Source organism: Gorilla gorilla, chromosome 3 (genome assembly GCF_029281585.2).
Source record: "Gorilla gorilla gorilla isolate KB3781 chromosome 3, NHGRI_mGorGor1-v2.1_pri, whole genome shotgun sequence".
NCBI classification, from domain to species: Eukaryota; Metazoa; Chordata; class Mammalia; order Primates; family Hominidae; genus Gorilla; species Gorilla gorilla.
The window spans coordinates 133,829,273-133,843,896 of record NC_073227.2 but is presented as its reverse complement, the minus strand read 5'-3'; the positions used below and the strand labels follow the sequence as shown (position 1 = coordinate 133,843,896).

Genomic DNA, 14,624 nt, shown 5'->3' with positions numbered 1-14,624 from the left:
TTATTTTATTTTATTTTTATTTATTATTTTTTTTTTTTTTTGAGATGGAGTTTTGCTCTTGTTGCCCAGGCTGGAGTGCAGTGGCATGATCTTGGCTCACCGCAACCTCCACCTCCCAGGTTCAAGCAATTCTCTTGCCACAGCCTTCCCAAGTAGCTGGGATTATAGGCATGCGCCATCAAGCCCGGCTAATTTTGTATTTTTTTTTTTAGTAGAGATGAAGTTTCTCCGTGTGGGTCAGGCTGGTCTTGAACTCCTGACCTCAGGTGATGAGCCCACCTCGGCCTCCCAAAGTGCTGGGATTACAGGCATGAGCCACTGTGCCCAGCCTTAGTAAAAACTAATTTTAAAAAACATAGCCTTGACCGACCTTTCAGGTGACTGTTGTTTTCAAACAAATGGAAAATAGCAGTGCTTTCCAAACATGAATGTACTCAGAGGTCACCTGAGAGTCATGTTAAAATGCAGATTCTGGCAGGGCACAGATCACACCTGTAATCCCAGCACTTTGGGAGGCAGAGGTGGGAGGATCACTTGAGCCCAGGAGGTCAAGGCTGTAGGGAGCTGTGATTGCGCTACTGTACTCCAGCATGGGTGACAGAGTGAGACCCTATCTCAAAAATTAAAAATGAAAAAGAATATTTAATATGACTTTTGTCTTTTATTCTTACCCAACTCTATATTTTTGCCTTTAGCACGAAAGCAAGAGATTATCAAAGTCACTGAACAACTGATCGAAGCTATCAACAATGGGGACTTTGAAGCCTACACGTGAGTAGCGGACGTTTACTTTGCTTTCATGCATATGGTAAATATATTTTTTATATGAATGCATTCTTCAACATGTCTGAATTCACATATATTTAATTCAAGGTTTGATATATCAACAATAGTTTTATTTCATGGTATAAATGACTAAGTGCCCCTAGGAGAGAAAAATTTATTTAAGATTTCAGAGGCCAGGCACAGTGGCTCACACCTGTAATCCTTGCACTTTGGAAGGCCAAGGTGGGAAGACTGCTTGAGGCCAAGAGTTCAAGACCAACCTGGGTGACAAAACAAGACCCCGTTTCTACAAAATGTTTAAAAATTAGTCAGGCATAGTGGTGCACACCTGTAGTCCCACATACTTGGGAGGCTGAGGCAGGAGGATCACCTAAGCCCAGGAGGTCGAGGCTGCATGGAGCCATGATCACATCACTGCACTCCAGCCTGGGTGACAGAGTGAGACCCTGTCTCAAAAAAGAAAAGAAAAAAGATTTCACAGAGAGAAGGCTTGACTTCTGATCCAACGATTGGAGATTTCTTTGTAAATATGCAGATGTATAACCACTCCCACATCACACATACAGAAGTCCAGATGAGAAAAGGTCAGTCCAGGCAGAGCAATTCATGTGAGCAAACACACAAAAAAATATGAAAGTACATAAAATGTGCATTTCAGCTTAAGAAATGTTTTCCCTTGCAGTTCTGCAGAGGTTCTGGGGCAGAGAAAGAGATTAGGAGGTGACATGAGGCAGCCTTCTCTCTTCAGCCAGTACAGCTCAACTTTATCTGCATCTGTTTTATATGTTTGTATCTTAAGGAAAACTTTACTTGAAGAATGGGTTATAATGCTTATTTAAAGTTTATAAACTCCTGGATCATAGGAACTATGAAGGAAATTACTTTGCTGAAGTTAAAATAAAGCATTCAATTTAAATAGGGCCTTCTCCTTACACCATGCAACTAATGAGTTCCACCCCAGTGAAAGATTTAAAATGCAAAACAGAGATTGAATCTGATCTCCGGCTAGAAAGATCCAAAAGCTGAAGATATAATCATAAATGAGAACATAATATGATTATACCTAAATAGATAAAACGTGTATACTTTAATTAAAAAACCAAGAATAAAAGTAAGAGACAAACTTAGAAAAACATTTGCAAAACATATATCAAAAGTTAATTTTTTATATTGCGTGAATATGATTGAAAAGTAGAAAAATAGGTAAAGAACATGAACTGACTATTATCAGAGGAGGAAATATAAATGACAAGTAAACTAGTAAAGGCATGTTCATGTTTACTAATTAAGTATACACAAACTTGAATGCAAGAGCCTCTTCTCCCTGTAAAGTCAGCAGAGATGTAAATTCTGCTGATAGCCAGCAAGGTGCAGATACTGCAGGACAATGGTGACTTTCCTCCACCATGGAATAAAACACAATTGGGTGCAAACTTTCAGGGTGGTGGTGGTGGCAGATATGGGGGGATTAGTAATATATTTTGTTGTATAATCTGTTATTATATACCTGAAAGCTTTTATAAAGTCTCACTTTACTGTAATACTATAATTCTACTTATAAGAATTTAACAAGTATAAATTTTTTATGTAAAACATGAACAAAAATTTGTGAACAAAGATATATACTGAAGCAAAATTGATAATAATGAAAAATTGGAAACAATGTGTATGCCCAACAGTACCATTCCCATTAAATCATCTTTGGTACAATGGTTATGTTGAGTTTCTAGCGATCTGGAAAAATATTTATGATGTTTTTACTGAAAATTAAGCAGGACATAAAAGAGTATGTACATAATTATTACAACTACAAAAGTAAAAGGTATTAAAAGTGCCAGGTGCGATGTCTCACGCCTGTAATCCCAGCGCTTTGGGAGGCCAAGGCAGGCAGATCACCTGAGGTTGGAAGTTCAAGACCAACCTGACCAGCATGGAGAAACCCCATCTCTACTAAAAGTACAAAATTAGCCAGGTGTGGTGGTCCATGCCTGTAATCCCAGCTACTTGGGAGGCTGAGGCAGGAGAATCACTTGAACCCAGGAGGCAGAGGTTGCGGTGAGCTGAGATCGCACCATTGCACTCCAGCCTGGGCAACAAGAGTGAAACTCTTTCTCAAAAAATAAACAAATAAATAAATAAAAAGTATTAAAAGTGGAATGAAACATGCCAAATTAGATTTTACAAAGAAAAAAAGAAGTTGCCTCTGAGAGGTCAAATTATGTGTGAATTTCTTTCCTGCTTTTTTATTCTTCCCAAATTTTGCATAAGCAAGTATTACTTTTATCATTAGTTATAAATAAACACCAAATATAAAATATGGACGAGATTAGCTAAATGTAAGACGGAAACTATATCAGGAGCTTCTTCTTATAACTTAAATATGTGTGCATATATGTATAAACACATGCATATACTTGTGTATGAGTGTATCAATTCTTTATCGTGACCTAATAAGGCATACTTGGAATAAAAGAAATAGTAAAAATTGGAGTTAAGAAGAACAGTCTGTTTTCAGAGACAACCGTTCCCTATTAAACAATTGTTTATAGCTGTGCCATAGAACCTGCTTTTTAAAAATTATTGTTGCTGTTATATCCTTGTTAGATACATATGATTATCCAAAGAATAAGGTTATTCTTTTTTAAAAATCTTTTTTTTTGCAATAGCATTTCCTTGTGGAATGATAAAAAGTTGTGTTTGTTATTGTTAAAAAGAAAAAAAGAAGTTGCCTCTGAGAGGTAAAATTATGTATGAATTTTTTTCCTGCTTCTTTTATATTCCTTCTAAATTTATAAACAGATACTGCTATTATATAGGGAGCAATTGTAGCCAGGCAAAAGTGTATGTTTCCTATATTCTCAGTTTAAAATAGGGTATTTTAAATAATGCCAAACCTTGGGATCATACCAGTTCACTAATATCTTTGCCTATGGAGACTTATAATCTGGCCTGATTTTGTACTTTCCAGCCAGAGCTAATCCAACAGGGCTTCCATTCGAGAGCTTTTGGGATGGTAGAATGTACTGGTGTATCCCTGTCAGCTGGTCCTTAGAACACCTGTTCAGATCACACACACCCACATGTCAAATGGCAGCTTTGTGGATCTTTCATTAATACAAAGCCTTTTATGGGGTAGATGGATGATTAGATAGATAGATAGATAGATAGATAGATAGATAGATAGATAGATAGATAGACAGACAGACAGACAGACAGACAGACAGACAGACACACACACACAGACACAGACACATTTCCAAATATACTGACTCTTTTTCATGGCTGGGTAAGAAGATCCATCATGGCACAGTGATTCCCAGATTATGTTAGTTCTGATGTAAGGCAGTAAGAAATTTTGGTTCACTGATAATGACAACCAAAAACCATATTTATAGAGGAAGTAATAGCCCCTGGCAGAATAAATTCTTGTTACCATAGGAACGCTGTTCTTCCCGTTTTGCTTCTTAGAAAGAGACTATATATATTTGATTTTAAGCTTAAAAATGCCTGCCCAGCAGGCAATCTGAAGTGAAGGTTACTGTAATCCTTGCCCCCATCATCTTTAAGGCACAAAGGATATCCACTGTGATTTCTACTTTTTAAAGGTATTCTTTAAATAACACCAGTTCCACGTTCTATAAACAGTACTGCATTTTGAGGAACTACAGTGAGTTAGACTTTTGAAATTTGTATTTCTGTTGAACATTTAAAAAATTTTGCTCCCCCTCCAGCCAAATGGGGAATTTATCTATGAAATTAGATGTGGCCCCATCCACTGTATTACCCTTTGGGGCAAATTAATAAACAGTCCAAAATCCTTTGATTTGTACTCCATTTGATCTACCTTGTGAACTCCCATTCATTCTTCAAATCCAGGTCTTGTCACCTTCTCCGAGAAGCCTACCCTGATCACCACAGGCCCAAAGGAAATATTTTCTTCTCTGCATTTCCAGGGGCCTTACACACATAACACAGTGACCCTGCTTTCCATATCAAGCAACCAGTCATCATTCCCCAAGCATACTCTGCATCTTCACAGCAGCAGACCATTGCACTTGCTGTCCTCCCCCTGCCCACCACCTCCCACACACCTGGAAAACTCTTACTCATTCTTCAAAGCCCAGCTCAAATTTTCTTCCTCTCTTAAACCTTTCCTGTTCACTGTCTATTAGTAATCTGTTTTTTGAGTACTTCACATTTTCATCTATTCTAGTATTGATTATTGTATAATTGCTTGTTTTGAAGAATATCTGCCACATAGTAAGTGTTCAGCAATTCTTTACTGAATAAATAAATTTCTCCAAAGAAAGCTCATTGGTTTTTTCCAAATATTTAAAATTGTGCACCCCTTTATTGAATCACATTTCTAGGATTAAGAAAGAAAACCAATATGAGCATTTGAACCTTCTGTTGATTTCATTTTAAAAATAAAATAAACTTAAACACAATAATAAGATGTAAGTCTTGTGGACATTGCCAGGAAGTGTAGGGTGTGATACTTTCTTTCAAGTCAATTGTAATATACATGTTTGACATGAATGTAGGATATGTGGTCCATCAAAAATTATTCCAAGGCTAAGCATGGTGGATCACCCCTGCAATCCCATACTTTGGGAGGTCAGGTGGGAGGATCACTTGTGCCTAGAGTCCGAGACGAGCCTGGGCAACATAAGGAAACCCCATCTCTACTAGAAATAAAAATTTAAAAATTAACCCAGCATGGTACTGTAGGCCAATACTCCCAGCTACTAGGGAGGCTGAGCCGGGAGGATTGCTTGAGTCTGGAAGGTTGAGGCTGCAGTGAGCCATGATTGCACCACTACACTCCAGCCTGGGCAATGGAGCAAGACCCTGTCTCAAAAATAATAATAATTATTATTATTATTATTGCAGAAGTATTTAATTTCAGAATCAAAGATAGTTTTATAGGATTTGGAGAGTGTCTTACACTTGGACAATAGGACTTGGAGAGCATTTTTAAAAAATAGTAAACCTCAATCAAGAGTTAGAAAAACTGGAAAATTCACCTTAAAAATAAAAAAGTAGAAATTATAAAAAGGGGCCTCCTAAAATATTGTATATTATCATCTGCTTGAACTGGATAAATTAGTTTGTTCCTATCAGAGTTCTCTGCAAAATGTCTTTTTAAGAGTCTGCTCCTCAACCCACCTTGCCAAGGTTTATGATAGAACTTTTGTATATAAGTGTTTTTAGAGGCTCTTTCCTTCAGTGACTGGTAAATCAGAATGTTTACACATGAAAGAACAAAACACATTAAAGCACCTATTAATTGGTTGTTTTATTTTTCTTTTACAGAAAAATCTGTGACCCAGGCCTTACTGCTTTTGAACCTGAAGCTTTGGGTAATTTAGTGGAAGGGATGGATTTTCACCGATTCTACTTTGAAAATGGTACATTTATTCCTAATTTAATAACATGCCCTTTTTAAACCTCTCTGAATTTTCCCAAATTTGCAGATTATTTTGCTCTTTTCTACAATGAGAGTTTTTACCTTCATCCAGCATTTGAAACCATACAATGGTTTTGTATTCAAAATTGAAGAAAAAAAAATATGTCAGCCTTGGCTTACGGTTTTGGTGTGTTTTAAAAAATATCTTTGTAAAAAAATTAATGTTGGCTGGGCACTGTGGCTCATGCCTGTAATCCCAGCGCTTTGAGGGCCGAGGCGGGTGGATCACTTGAGGTCCGGAGTTTGAGACCAGCCTGACCAACATGGTAAAGGCTCATCTCTACTAAAAATACAAAATTAGCTGGGTATGGTGGCACACACCTGTAATTCCAGCTACTTGGGAGGCTGAGGTATGAGAATTGCTTGAACCCGTGAGGTGGAAGTTGCAGTGAGCCAAGATCGCAAGCCTGGGCAACAAAAGTGAAACTCCATCTCAAAAAAAAAAAAAAAAAAAAAAAAGTAATGTTGATTGAATACACTTCAAGCAAGTTGCAGTTAATGTATAATATAAGCTATAAAGCAGTTACAATGTTATTTCACATTTTCATAAAACTATATATAAAAAAATTAGGCAGGCATGCTGGCTCATGCCAGTAATCCCAACACTTTAGGAGGCTGAGGTGGCAGGATAGCGATAGTTTAAGGCCAGAAATTCAAGACCAGTATGAGCAACATAGTGAGACCCCATCTCTACAAAGAATATAAAAATTAACCAAGCATGATGACAAGCACCTATAGTCCCAGCTACTTGGGAAGCTGAGATGGGAGATCACTTTGAGCCCAGGAGATTGAGGCTGCAGTGAGCTATAATCATGCCACTGGACTCCTGCCTGGGTGACAGAACGAGACCCTGTCTCAAATTTTAAAAATAAGAAAAAGAAAAAATAGGAGGAAAAAATTTTTAAAAACCACACCATGCCAAAATATTTAACATAGAAGAGTGCTTTCAAGCATATGTGATGCTTATTTTCAAAGTAAAATGAAAATGAAGGTGAGTAATCAGATAAATCTTTCAATTCAAATTTTAAGACTTGTGGTAGTTTCAGAGGAAACAGCCACTTTTCAAAGAAGGTGACAAAAGAAGTTCATCCTGCAAAAATCCTTCAGGTCATCAAGAAAAATGTAAACCAGGAATTCCCTTTATCCTTCTCTTTTTCCTTACACCTAATAACATTATACATTATGCTGTGTTTGCATCTTGCATTAAGGGAATTTACTATTTTTGTAGAGATCTTATTGAATTAAAAAAGAAATGTATTATAGGAATGATTAGGATAATCACATCACTTTCAGTAATTATAAGCTTTGATAAGAATGTCTGCCTTGGCATGGATTTTCGAATTAAGATGTGTTGAATGAGTTACTTTTTCTTATATGCATTAGACATTTACAAACAAATAAACAAAAAGAACTATTTGATAAATTCTCTTTAACAAAATTTCAGTAAATGTTATCATATTCCCTATATTCCAGTGTTCTGATAGCATCTCATGTTTCCTCCAACTAACTCTCTATCGACACCATCTGATCCCTAATGAAAGAATTAACTCATTAATATTTTAACCTATTTCAGTATAACACTATATATCATGTTCCATAAATATAATTCCTTCATAATGGGGTGTTTAGGTGACTATAATAATATTTTATATAATTTGAATAGATGTTTTCTGAGAATGGAAAGCATGTTTGGGTAACAGCTAAAAACAATTCAACCTTTTCTAGTGATCTAAGAAAGAAACAGCATCAATAAGTGATGTGCACTAAATCCTCCTCGTATCTCTTGGTGGATGAATAATTAGAATTGGTAACTACTGTCAAAACACCAGGGGCTGGAGCATAGTGAGGGCTACTCAGTCAAGGGAAAGAGCTAGAAGACCAGAATCAGGCTATGTGCCAACACCACATTTTGAATGTTTATCAGATGATCACAGTGGACTATCAAGGAATGGACTCTAGTATGTGGAGGAGTCAGAGGATGAGATGAGAAACAAGTTCATAGGCTTGTTCAAAGGCTACCACCAGCCTTATTTTGAAGACAGTGATGTCTATACCTGAAACTTGATATATTTCCCTTCTCCCACGTACTTCACCAACTAACAAAAACAACCACCACCACAAGATCCCTGGTCAGCTGTCCCAGCAGTTCATTCCTGGAAAAGACAGGGGCACTGCTTGGCACACCTGGGCCAGGCCTTCTTCACTTCTATTCATATTGTGATTTCTGTTTCTAACCACTTTCCATTGTAAATAAATATATCTCTCCAGCTTTTTCACCCAATCAAAATTTCCAGAGAGCACATAAATGCCTGTAAAGGAAACCAGATAAAATAAAGACTGTATCCACTTTCGTTCTTTGTTTGCTTTGTACAGTGCCCAGTACCCGATTAGTACAAATAGTAGATTAATTAACTAATTAATTAGTGAGTGAATAAATGTCATTTCATTCATTGGTCCTAACTGAAGTTATTACTGGTTTTAGTTTCCTTTACATAGAAACTAAATTTTGCTTTTCATGTTTTTCTCTTTCAGCTTTGTCCAAAAGCAATAAACCAATCCACACTATTATTCTAAACCCTCATGTACATCTGGTAGGGGATGATGCCGCCTGCATAGCATATATTAGGCTCACACAGTACATGGATGGCAGTGGAATGCCAAAGACAATGCAGTCAGAAGAGACTCGTGTGTGGCACCGCCGGGATGGAAAGTGGCAGAATGTTCATTTTCATCGCTCGGGGTCACCAACAGTACCCATCAAGTAAATATTTCCAGGCTGTCAGCTTCTTTGTTAATACACCCATGGTCAGCTCCTTCTACTTATTCCATTGTTAATAGCATGGTATATGTTATTTAACGCTAGTAGTTGGTTACACTGATGAAAATAAATGCCTTCATGGGAAAGGTTTATGATTCTCTGGAAAGATCAATCAGATCAGCCATTTGTGGGTTGAAACTTGCTATAGAGCAGTATATGATAGGTTTAGACAGGACGAGAGACTACCTGATCAAAATCTCACAGGGTTAAATCTAGAGGATTTGTATAATAAGGCAAAATATTTGTGACTTCATTTTCTCAATTGACAGAAGAAGGGGATATCAGAGGAAAACATAGGGAGGAGTTTCTAAAATGGCCAATATATTATCAGGAGTTTCATTTCATAGATGATCCCCTAAAGCTCAGTTAGAGAGACAGCATTTAAAAGGCCATTGTCAGGTAGTACAATGTCATTCTCACCTCACCACGCTACCTCAGATATCATTTGCTTTTCCAGTCAGCGATTAGGCACATATTTATTGTGAATCACCTAGGTGCTTCATCTGTGCCAGATTCAACACAAGGTACAAGATATTGCTTTCAAGGAACATGTATTCTCATTTAGCCAATCATTGATTCTAAAGAAAAAAATGATATAATAAAGTTTATCATCAACTTCAGAATACAGTAGAATTAATGAACAGTGTAGTAAACTGTTTATAACAGTTTGGAAATACACTTTGTATATAAGATAGAATTTTGGACAAAATCTTAAATGATGAGTAGAATTTAGAGACATAGACTGAAAAAGCAAAGGAGGATAGTCCAAGCTAAATGAGCATCATGAAGAAAAGTACAATATCAGGATTTAGTTTAATATGATAGAACATTATTGGTAAGGAAGGCTGGTTACAACTAAAGAGGAATAATTGAAAATAGGCTTATTGGTACAGTGGAGTGAGATGAAAACAAGAAGAGTTTAAACTCAGTGTAGAAGTTTGGTCCACTGTTGATCTCTTTCCAAATTCTCTCACCAGGATCACCTGTTAATATTTGAGATTTGGAATGGCGGTTCATACAAACAGCCATTCAACTCACTCCAGAGAATCCATCATGATTTCTTAGTTTGATAGCATACCACAGTGGTTTTCTGAGGCCTTCTGTATAGGCTTAATAATTATATATCACGGTTAGATTTGTAAAAAGTGGGTCAACAGGGACAAAAATCAAACCAAACCAAACAATAGGCTGAAATTTATTCCCAAAACCATAGCTATGTAATTAAGAGAAAAACACAAGAGGAATATGAAGATAATGAAGACACCCGTTTTTGTGTGTTTTTTACCCCAAAGAGGTACAGCACAAATCGCCAGTTAATATAGAAGGGGTTACATTCATACAGTACCAGGGGTTTAGGTTTTTTTGCAATTCCCTGAAGTGTTTATGGGATGAAGCCTATTCAAGAAAACTTCATTTTATGCCAGGTGGCTTAAATGGGGCTTCTCTTAATAGGCCACCCTGTATTCCAAATGGGAAAGAAAACTTCTCAGGAGGCACCTCTTTGTGGCAAAACATCTAAGGCCTGAAAACCATTCACATATGGGTCTTGTAAGTAACATCCTGCTCCGTGATACTTTGTGATTGGAGCTGAATGAAAAGCTGCATGGCTGTTTTCCTTCCTTTTGAGGATATTTTTTCTTGCATAATATTCAATGAAAAACACACAAGGTCTTTGAAAATTCATAGCAATTTTGCATGAGCTTTTGAATCTAACATTCAGCCCTATTTGGTAGCATAATCCTTATTTTAAAGGTAATAAACACTGAAAAGAATTTTTTCCAACATGTAGATTGTGTCATGTTCGAATCCTGAAGTTTTCACATCAAAAGTAAATTATGTCTGGGTCAGTTCAGATAACTCTCAATTATCCGGACTTAATTTATATTAAGCTTTAGAATCCTTTGGTGTCTTAACCATTCTTTCAAGAGGTTGCAGTTCTGTAAGCAGCTGGCTATGGCGAATGTGTAAATCAATTTGCTGTGCCTGACTGAGTATAATGGTACTTGACCATGAGGACAGGCCACAGGAGGAAGTCAAGCTGAAATTTAAAACTCACAAAATGGGTAATTCCAGAGGATAATTGAAAGTTGACTGTAATTAACTTCATGCTTTTGTTGTTGTTTTTAATTAATTGTTTCTTAGACTTGGGTTACAAGCATTCAGATATGTATGGTGCTGTTGTGAATATTTGCCTCATTCAGAGAACCAAACCTTATCAGAGCTTTTAACAAATAGTGCTCCCAGCTGTTGCTTTCAGCAAAGGAGATCTCCAATTAAAGAGAGTAATCATGTTCTCTCTACTTTTGAGACTGTATTCCTTGTTAAATTGACTTCTAGGTTTGATTTCCCAAGGAATCTAACAATAATAACAGAAGCTAAGGATGAACTTGAATTTTAAGTCTATTTCAACAAAAGGATTATATTCATTTACTAATTTGTCCAGTAAACAGGAATGCTTAAGATGTATACTTAGATTTAATAATGTGACTGAAGCCTGTGTCTCTGTCTCTTTATTTTTAGCTTAGCTTTGTGTGAAAAATTAATTAATACTGATCTTCTAATTTAATACTCTCTTTGTGTAACATTGTATGTTTCTTCTTGTAATGATCACAAGCAAACATCTCTTATACATAGTGTTTTCAATCTTTTTGTTAGCCAAGTTATAAAACTGTAGCCTAGTCAAATCTATGGCAAAGCAATTTGATATTTTGTAAAACAATATAATTTATTTCTTCCTCCCCCTTTCTCCTTTCAGCTAAATATCAACAGTGCCACTTCTGCATTCTCTGTTCTCAAGGCACCTGGATGGTGACCCTGGGCCGTCCTCTCCTCCTCTTCATGCATGTTTCTGAGTGCGTGAAGTTGTGAAGGTCCTACATGTAATGCATATGTGATGCATCATCTTATCATATATTCCTTCCTATACATTGTTTACACTTCAACTACGGGGATGTTCCACGCAAACTTAAATTACTGTTGGCAAAACAATAGGGGGAGATTAGACAAAAAAAAAATCCACAATATTCCAAGTACAACTCTTCATCAAGTTTCTCTGTTAATGCCAAGATTTAACAGACTTAAGAACTATTGTTCTCTGAATGACAGTTTGTAAGAGAAATGTAAATTTTTTAGAACTGTTTGCTGTTAATCTGTTTTGGCTTGTTTGGTTTTTTTTTTTTTTTTAAGATAAAAAAATACACCTTCAGTTTCCTGGTGTGATCCTGGTTAAAATGGATGATTTTTCATTGAAAGTTTTGCTGATTAACAATTACAGTGGGTTGATATGTGGGCAAAATCACTTATGAAAGTAGAAGCAAGAATCAGTTGGTTTGCTACCACATATGCTACCACATATTACATGCTGTTTTTGGTCAAACTATGTAAACTGGAAAAATTCACATCATTTCTGAGTTTAATCACTTTAGGATATATTCACATTGTTTTCGTGAATTTGCTGAATTGAATTGTTTTTCTTTCTCAAATCTGTGATCTCTTTTCTTTATCCTGTTTCTTTGTTCCTTTTGTTTGCTTTCTTTTTTTATTTTTCTTTTGTTCCATTCTTTTCTTACTTTTTTCCCTTTTCCTTGTTTGGGGAGGCCGGCTAGTAGTGTGTGAGAAAAGAATAAAAGTGAAATTTGCATAATGAAGGTAAAAGGGAAATAAAAGTCTTTTGAACGTAGCTATACTAGCACTTTTGATCATCTTCAGGGCCCACAAAAATGTTGTCAAGATTTTAAAGGTTTATAATTCTGCTTAAGCTCTAGTTTGGACTTAGGTATCCTAACTATGTTGGAGGTATTTGCATTGTTTAAAGTTAGGATAAAAGCAAGTTCCTCCTGTGACTGCAACGTCTTACTGATTGGGACAGTTGCCAGGAGGATACCAAGTTGATAGCAGAGGGGGTTTTATGCAAACACACTCACCTCTGCCTTGGGGAATGAAAGGGTCACTTCTGCATCATCACTAGCTAGTTTTCTAGCGTTAGAGAGGCTTACAAATGTTTGCCATTCTCATAAGTGTTTTGAACTTGATCTTTGTGACTTGTGCTTTTTTAGCTTCTCTCTTGAATCAGAGTATCATTGTCTTCCTCCAAGGAGTTAGGATTTCCCAGTTTAAAACAAAAAGGGAAATGTCCTAGGTTTTCTTTGTGCTTCTCATTTTTCCTTTGTTGATTCAATTCCTGTGATTTTTGTTCTCTTCCCTGAAATGCTTTACAGTGCATGGAATCTCCATCATTGTTATTTTAACGATAGTAATTCACAGTCCTCAGAAGCCTATTTTTAAAGCAGAAGCAAAAAAGAAAAACAAAACAACAAAAACAACCCTTCCTCTTTTCTCTCATCTCACCTCTCTGTGTTGATTACTAATCATCTTAGATATTATTGCTAGTGGATGTATGGTAGATGAGTTGAAGCTTTTCTGATAATTATTACACAATTTAAAACAACATATATATTTAAAATAAATATATACAGTAAATATATTGAGCCATGTTAACCTGCCAATGAGATCTGTGAAAAAATAATGGCCTCATTTTTCCCTTTTTAATTTCTTTTACCCTTTTGTGAAGCAGCTATACGTGGCATACATGTATTTAAAGAAAAAAAAAATAGGTGTAGAGTGTTTTTTTTACACTTTTAACTTAGCATGTGGTGTTGAAGTATTACTGTAGATCAAGTTTGTCTTCCGCACTAAGATGTGAGGAAATTGTGATTTGTTCTCTCCACCACAAATGAATTACACATTTATTATCTTCTATCATTTTGAAACACTGCAGTTTACCATGGGACACTGTATATATTTCTTGCCATAATGGTAAAGGACTGATTGATATATTTAAGAGTTAATAAATTTGTGATTTCTGCTGACAGTGCGTCCATCTTTATTTCTTCAGAAGAGGTACTGTATTTATGCCTGCATGGTGCTGGCCAGTGTCAAGGGCAGTGTGTCCTACTCTGGTCTCATTTAGTACATAACAATTTGCACTTGGTGAGAATGGCAAGTTAATTGTTCTCTGTGAGCAAAACAATGGTCTCTTCTGGGAAAATGTTGCTGAGAACAATATAGTTAACAACTAAGACTCCTAAAAGCTTCTCTAAACTGTACCCTCCAATCCAGCCTTCACATGGCTGCTTTTTTTTTTTTTTAATACGAACCTGTCCTTGTAACACTTTGATGTTATCATTTCTGGGATACAGGCAAGCACCCCAGCTCCTGCTACTCCCCAGCTTGAACTTGAGCATACATGGATGCTCAGCTTCTTTTGATTTGCTAAAAACATCACACTTGCTCACATGCCTGTTTATGCTGTTCATGTTGTTTATGTTTCTTACCTAGAATAAATAGTCTCTTCCCCTACTTCTTTTCCCGACTTCTTACTTTTTCCTAAGATTCAGTGTACAGCATCATGCTCCACAGCAAACCTTCCTAGGCCCTATTCTGGGCTTGCCTTCCCTCTCAAAACTTACATAATAGATTGTATTTACCTCTCCTGCCAACCACATTGTTTTGAAAACATATTTCTATTTGTGTCTCCTCTACTGCAGTATA

The 14,624-nt window shown here is 36.4% G+C and overlaps 1 protein-coding gene across 32 annotated transcripts in view; it reads left to right on the top strand.

The window, feature by feature from the left end:
* Positions 1 to 13,944, top strand: part of CAMK2D (calcium/calmodulin dependent protein kinase II delta) — a 316,681-nt gene extending 302,737 nt beyond the window's left edge. For 16 of the 32 annotated variants that reach the window (XM_063705498.1, XM_063705493.1, XM_063705501.1 and 13 more), the window contains 5 exons: positions 696 to 771; positions 6,103 to 6,197; positions 8,789 to 9,017; positions 10,527 to 10,622; positions 11,830 to 13,944. In XM_063705498.1, the coding sequence (XP_063561568.1) occupies positions 696 to 771; positions 6,103 to 6,197; positions 8,789 to 9,017; positions 10,527 to 10,593 (467 nt within the window). In that variant the 3' untranslated portion in view covers positions 10,594 to 10,622; positions 11,830 to 13,944. Of the gene's footprint in view, positions 1 to 695; positions 772 to 6,102; positions 6,198 to 8,788; positions 9,018 to 10,526; positions 11,562 to 11,829 lie in introns of those variants that run through there. The other 16 variants (XM_019025556.4, XM_019025551.4, XM_019025539.4 and 13 more) reach the window with 2 other exon arrangements.
* Positions 13,945 to 14,624: the final 680 nt, after the last annotated feature.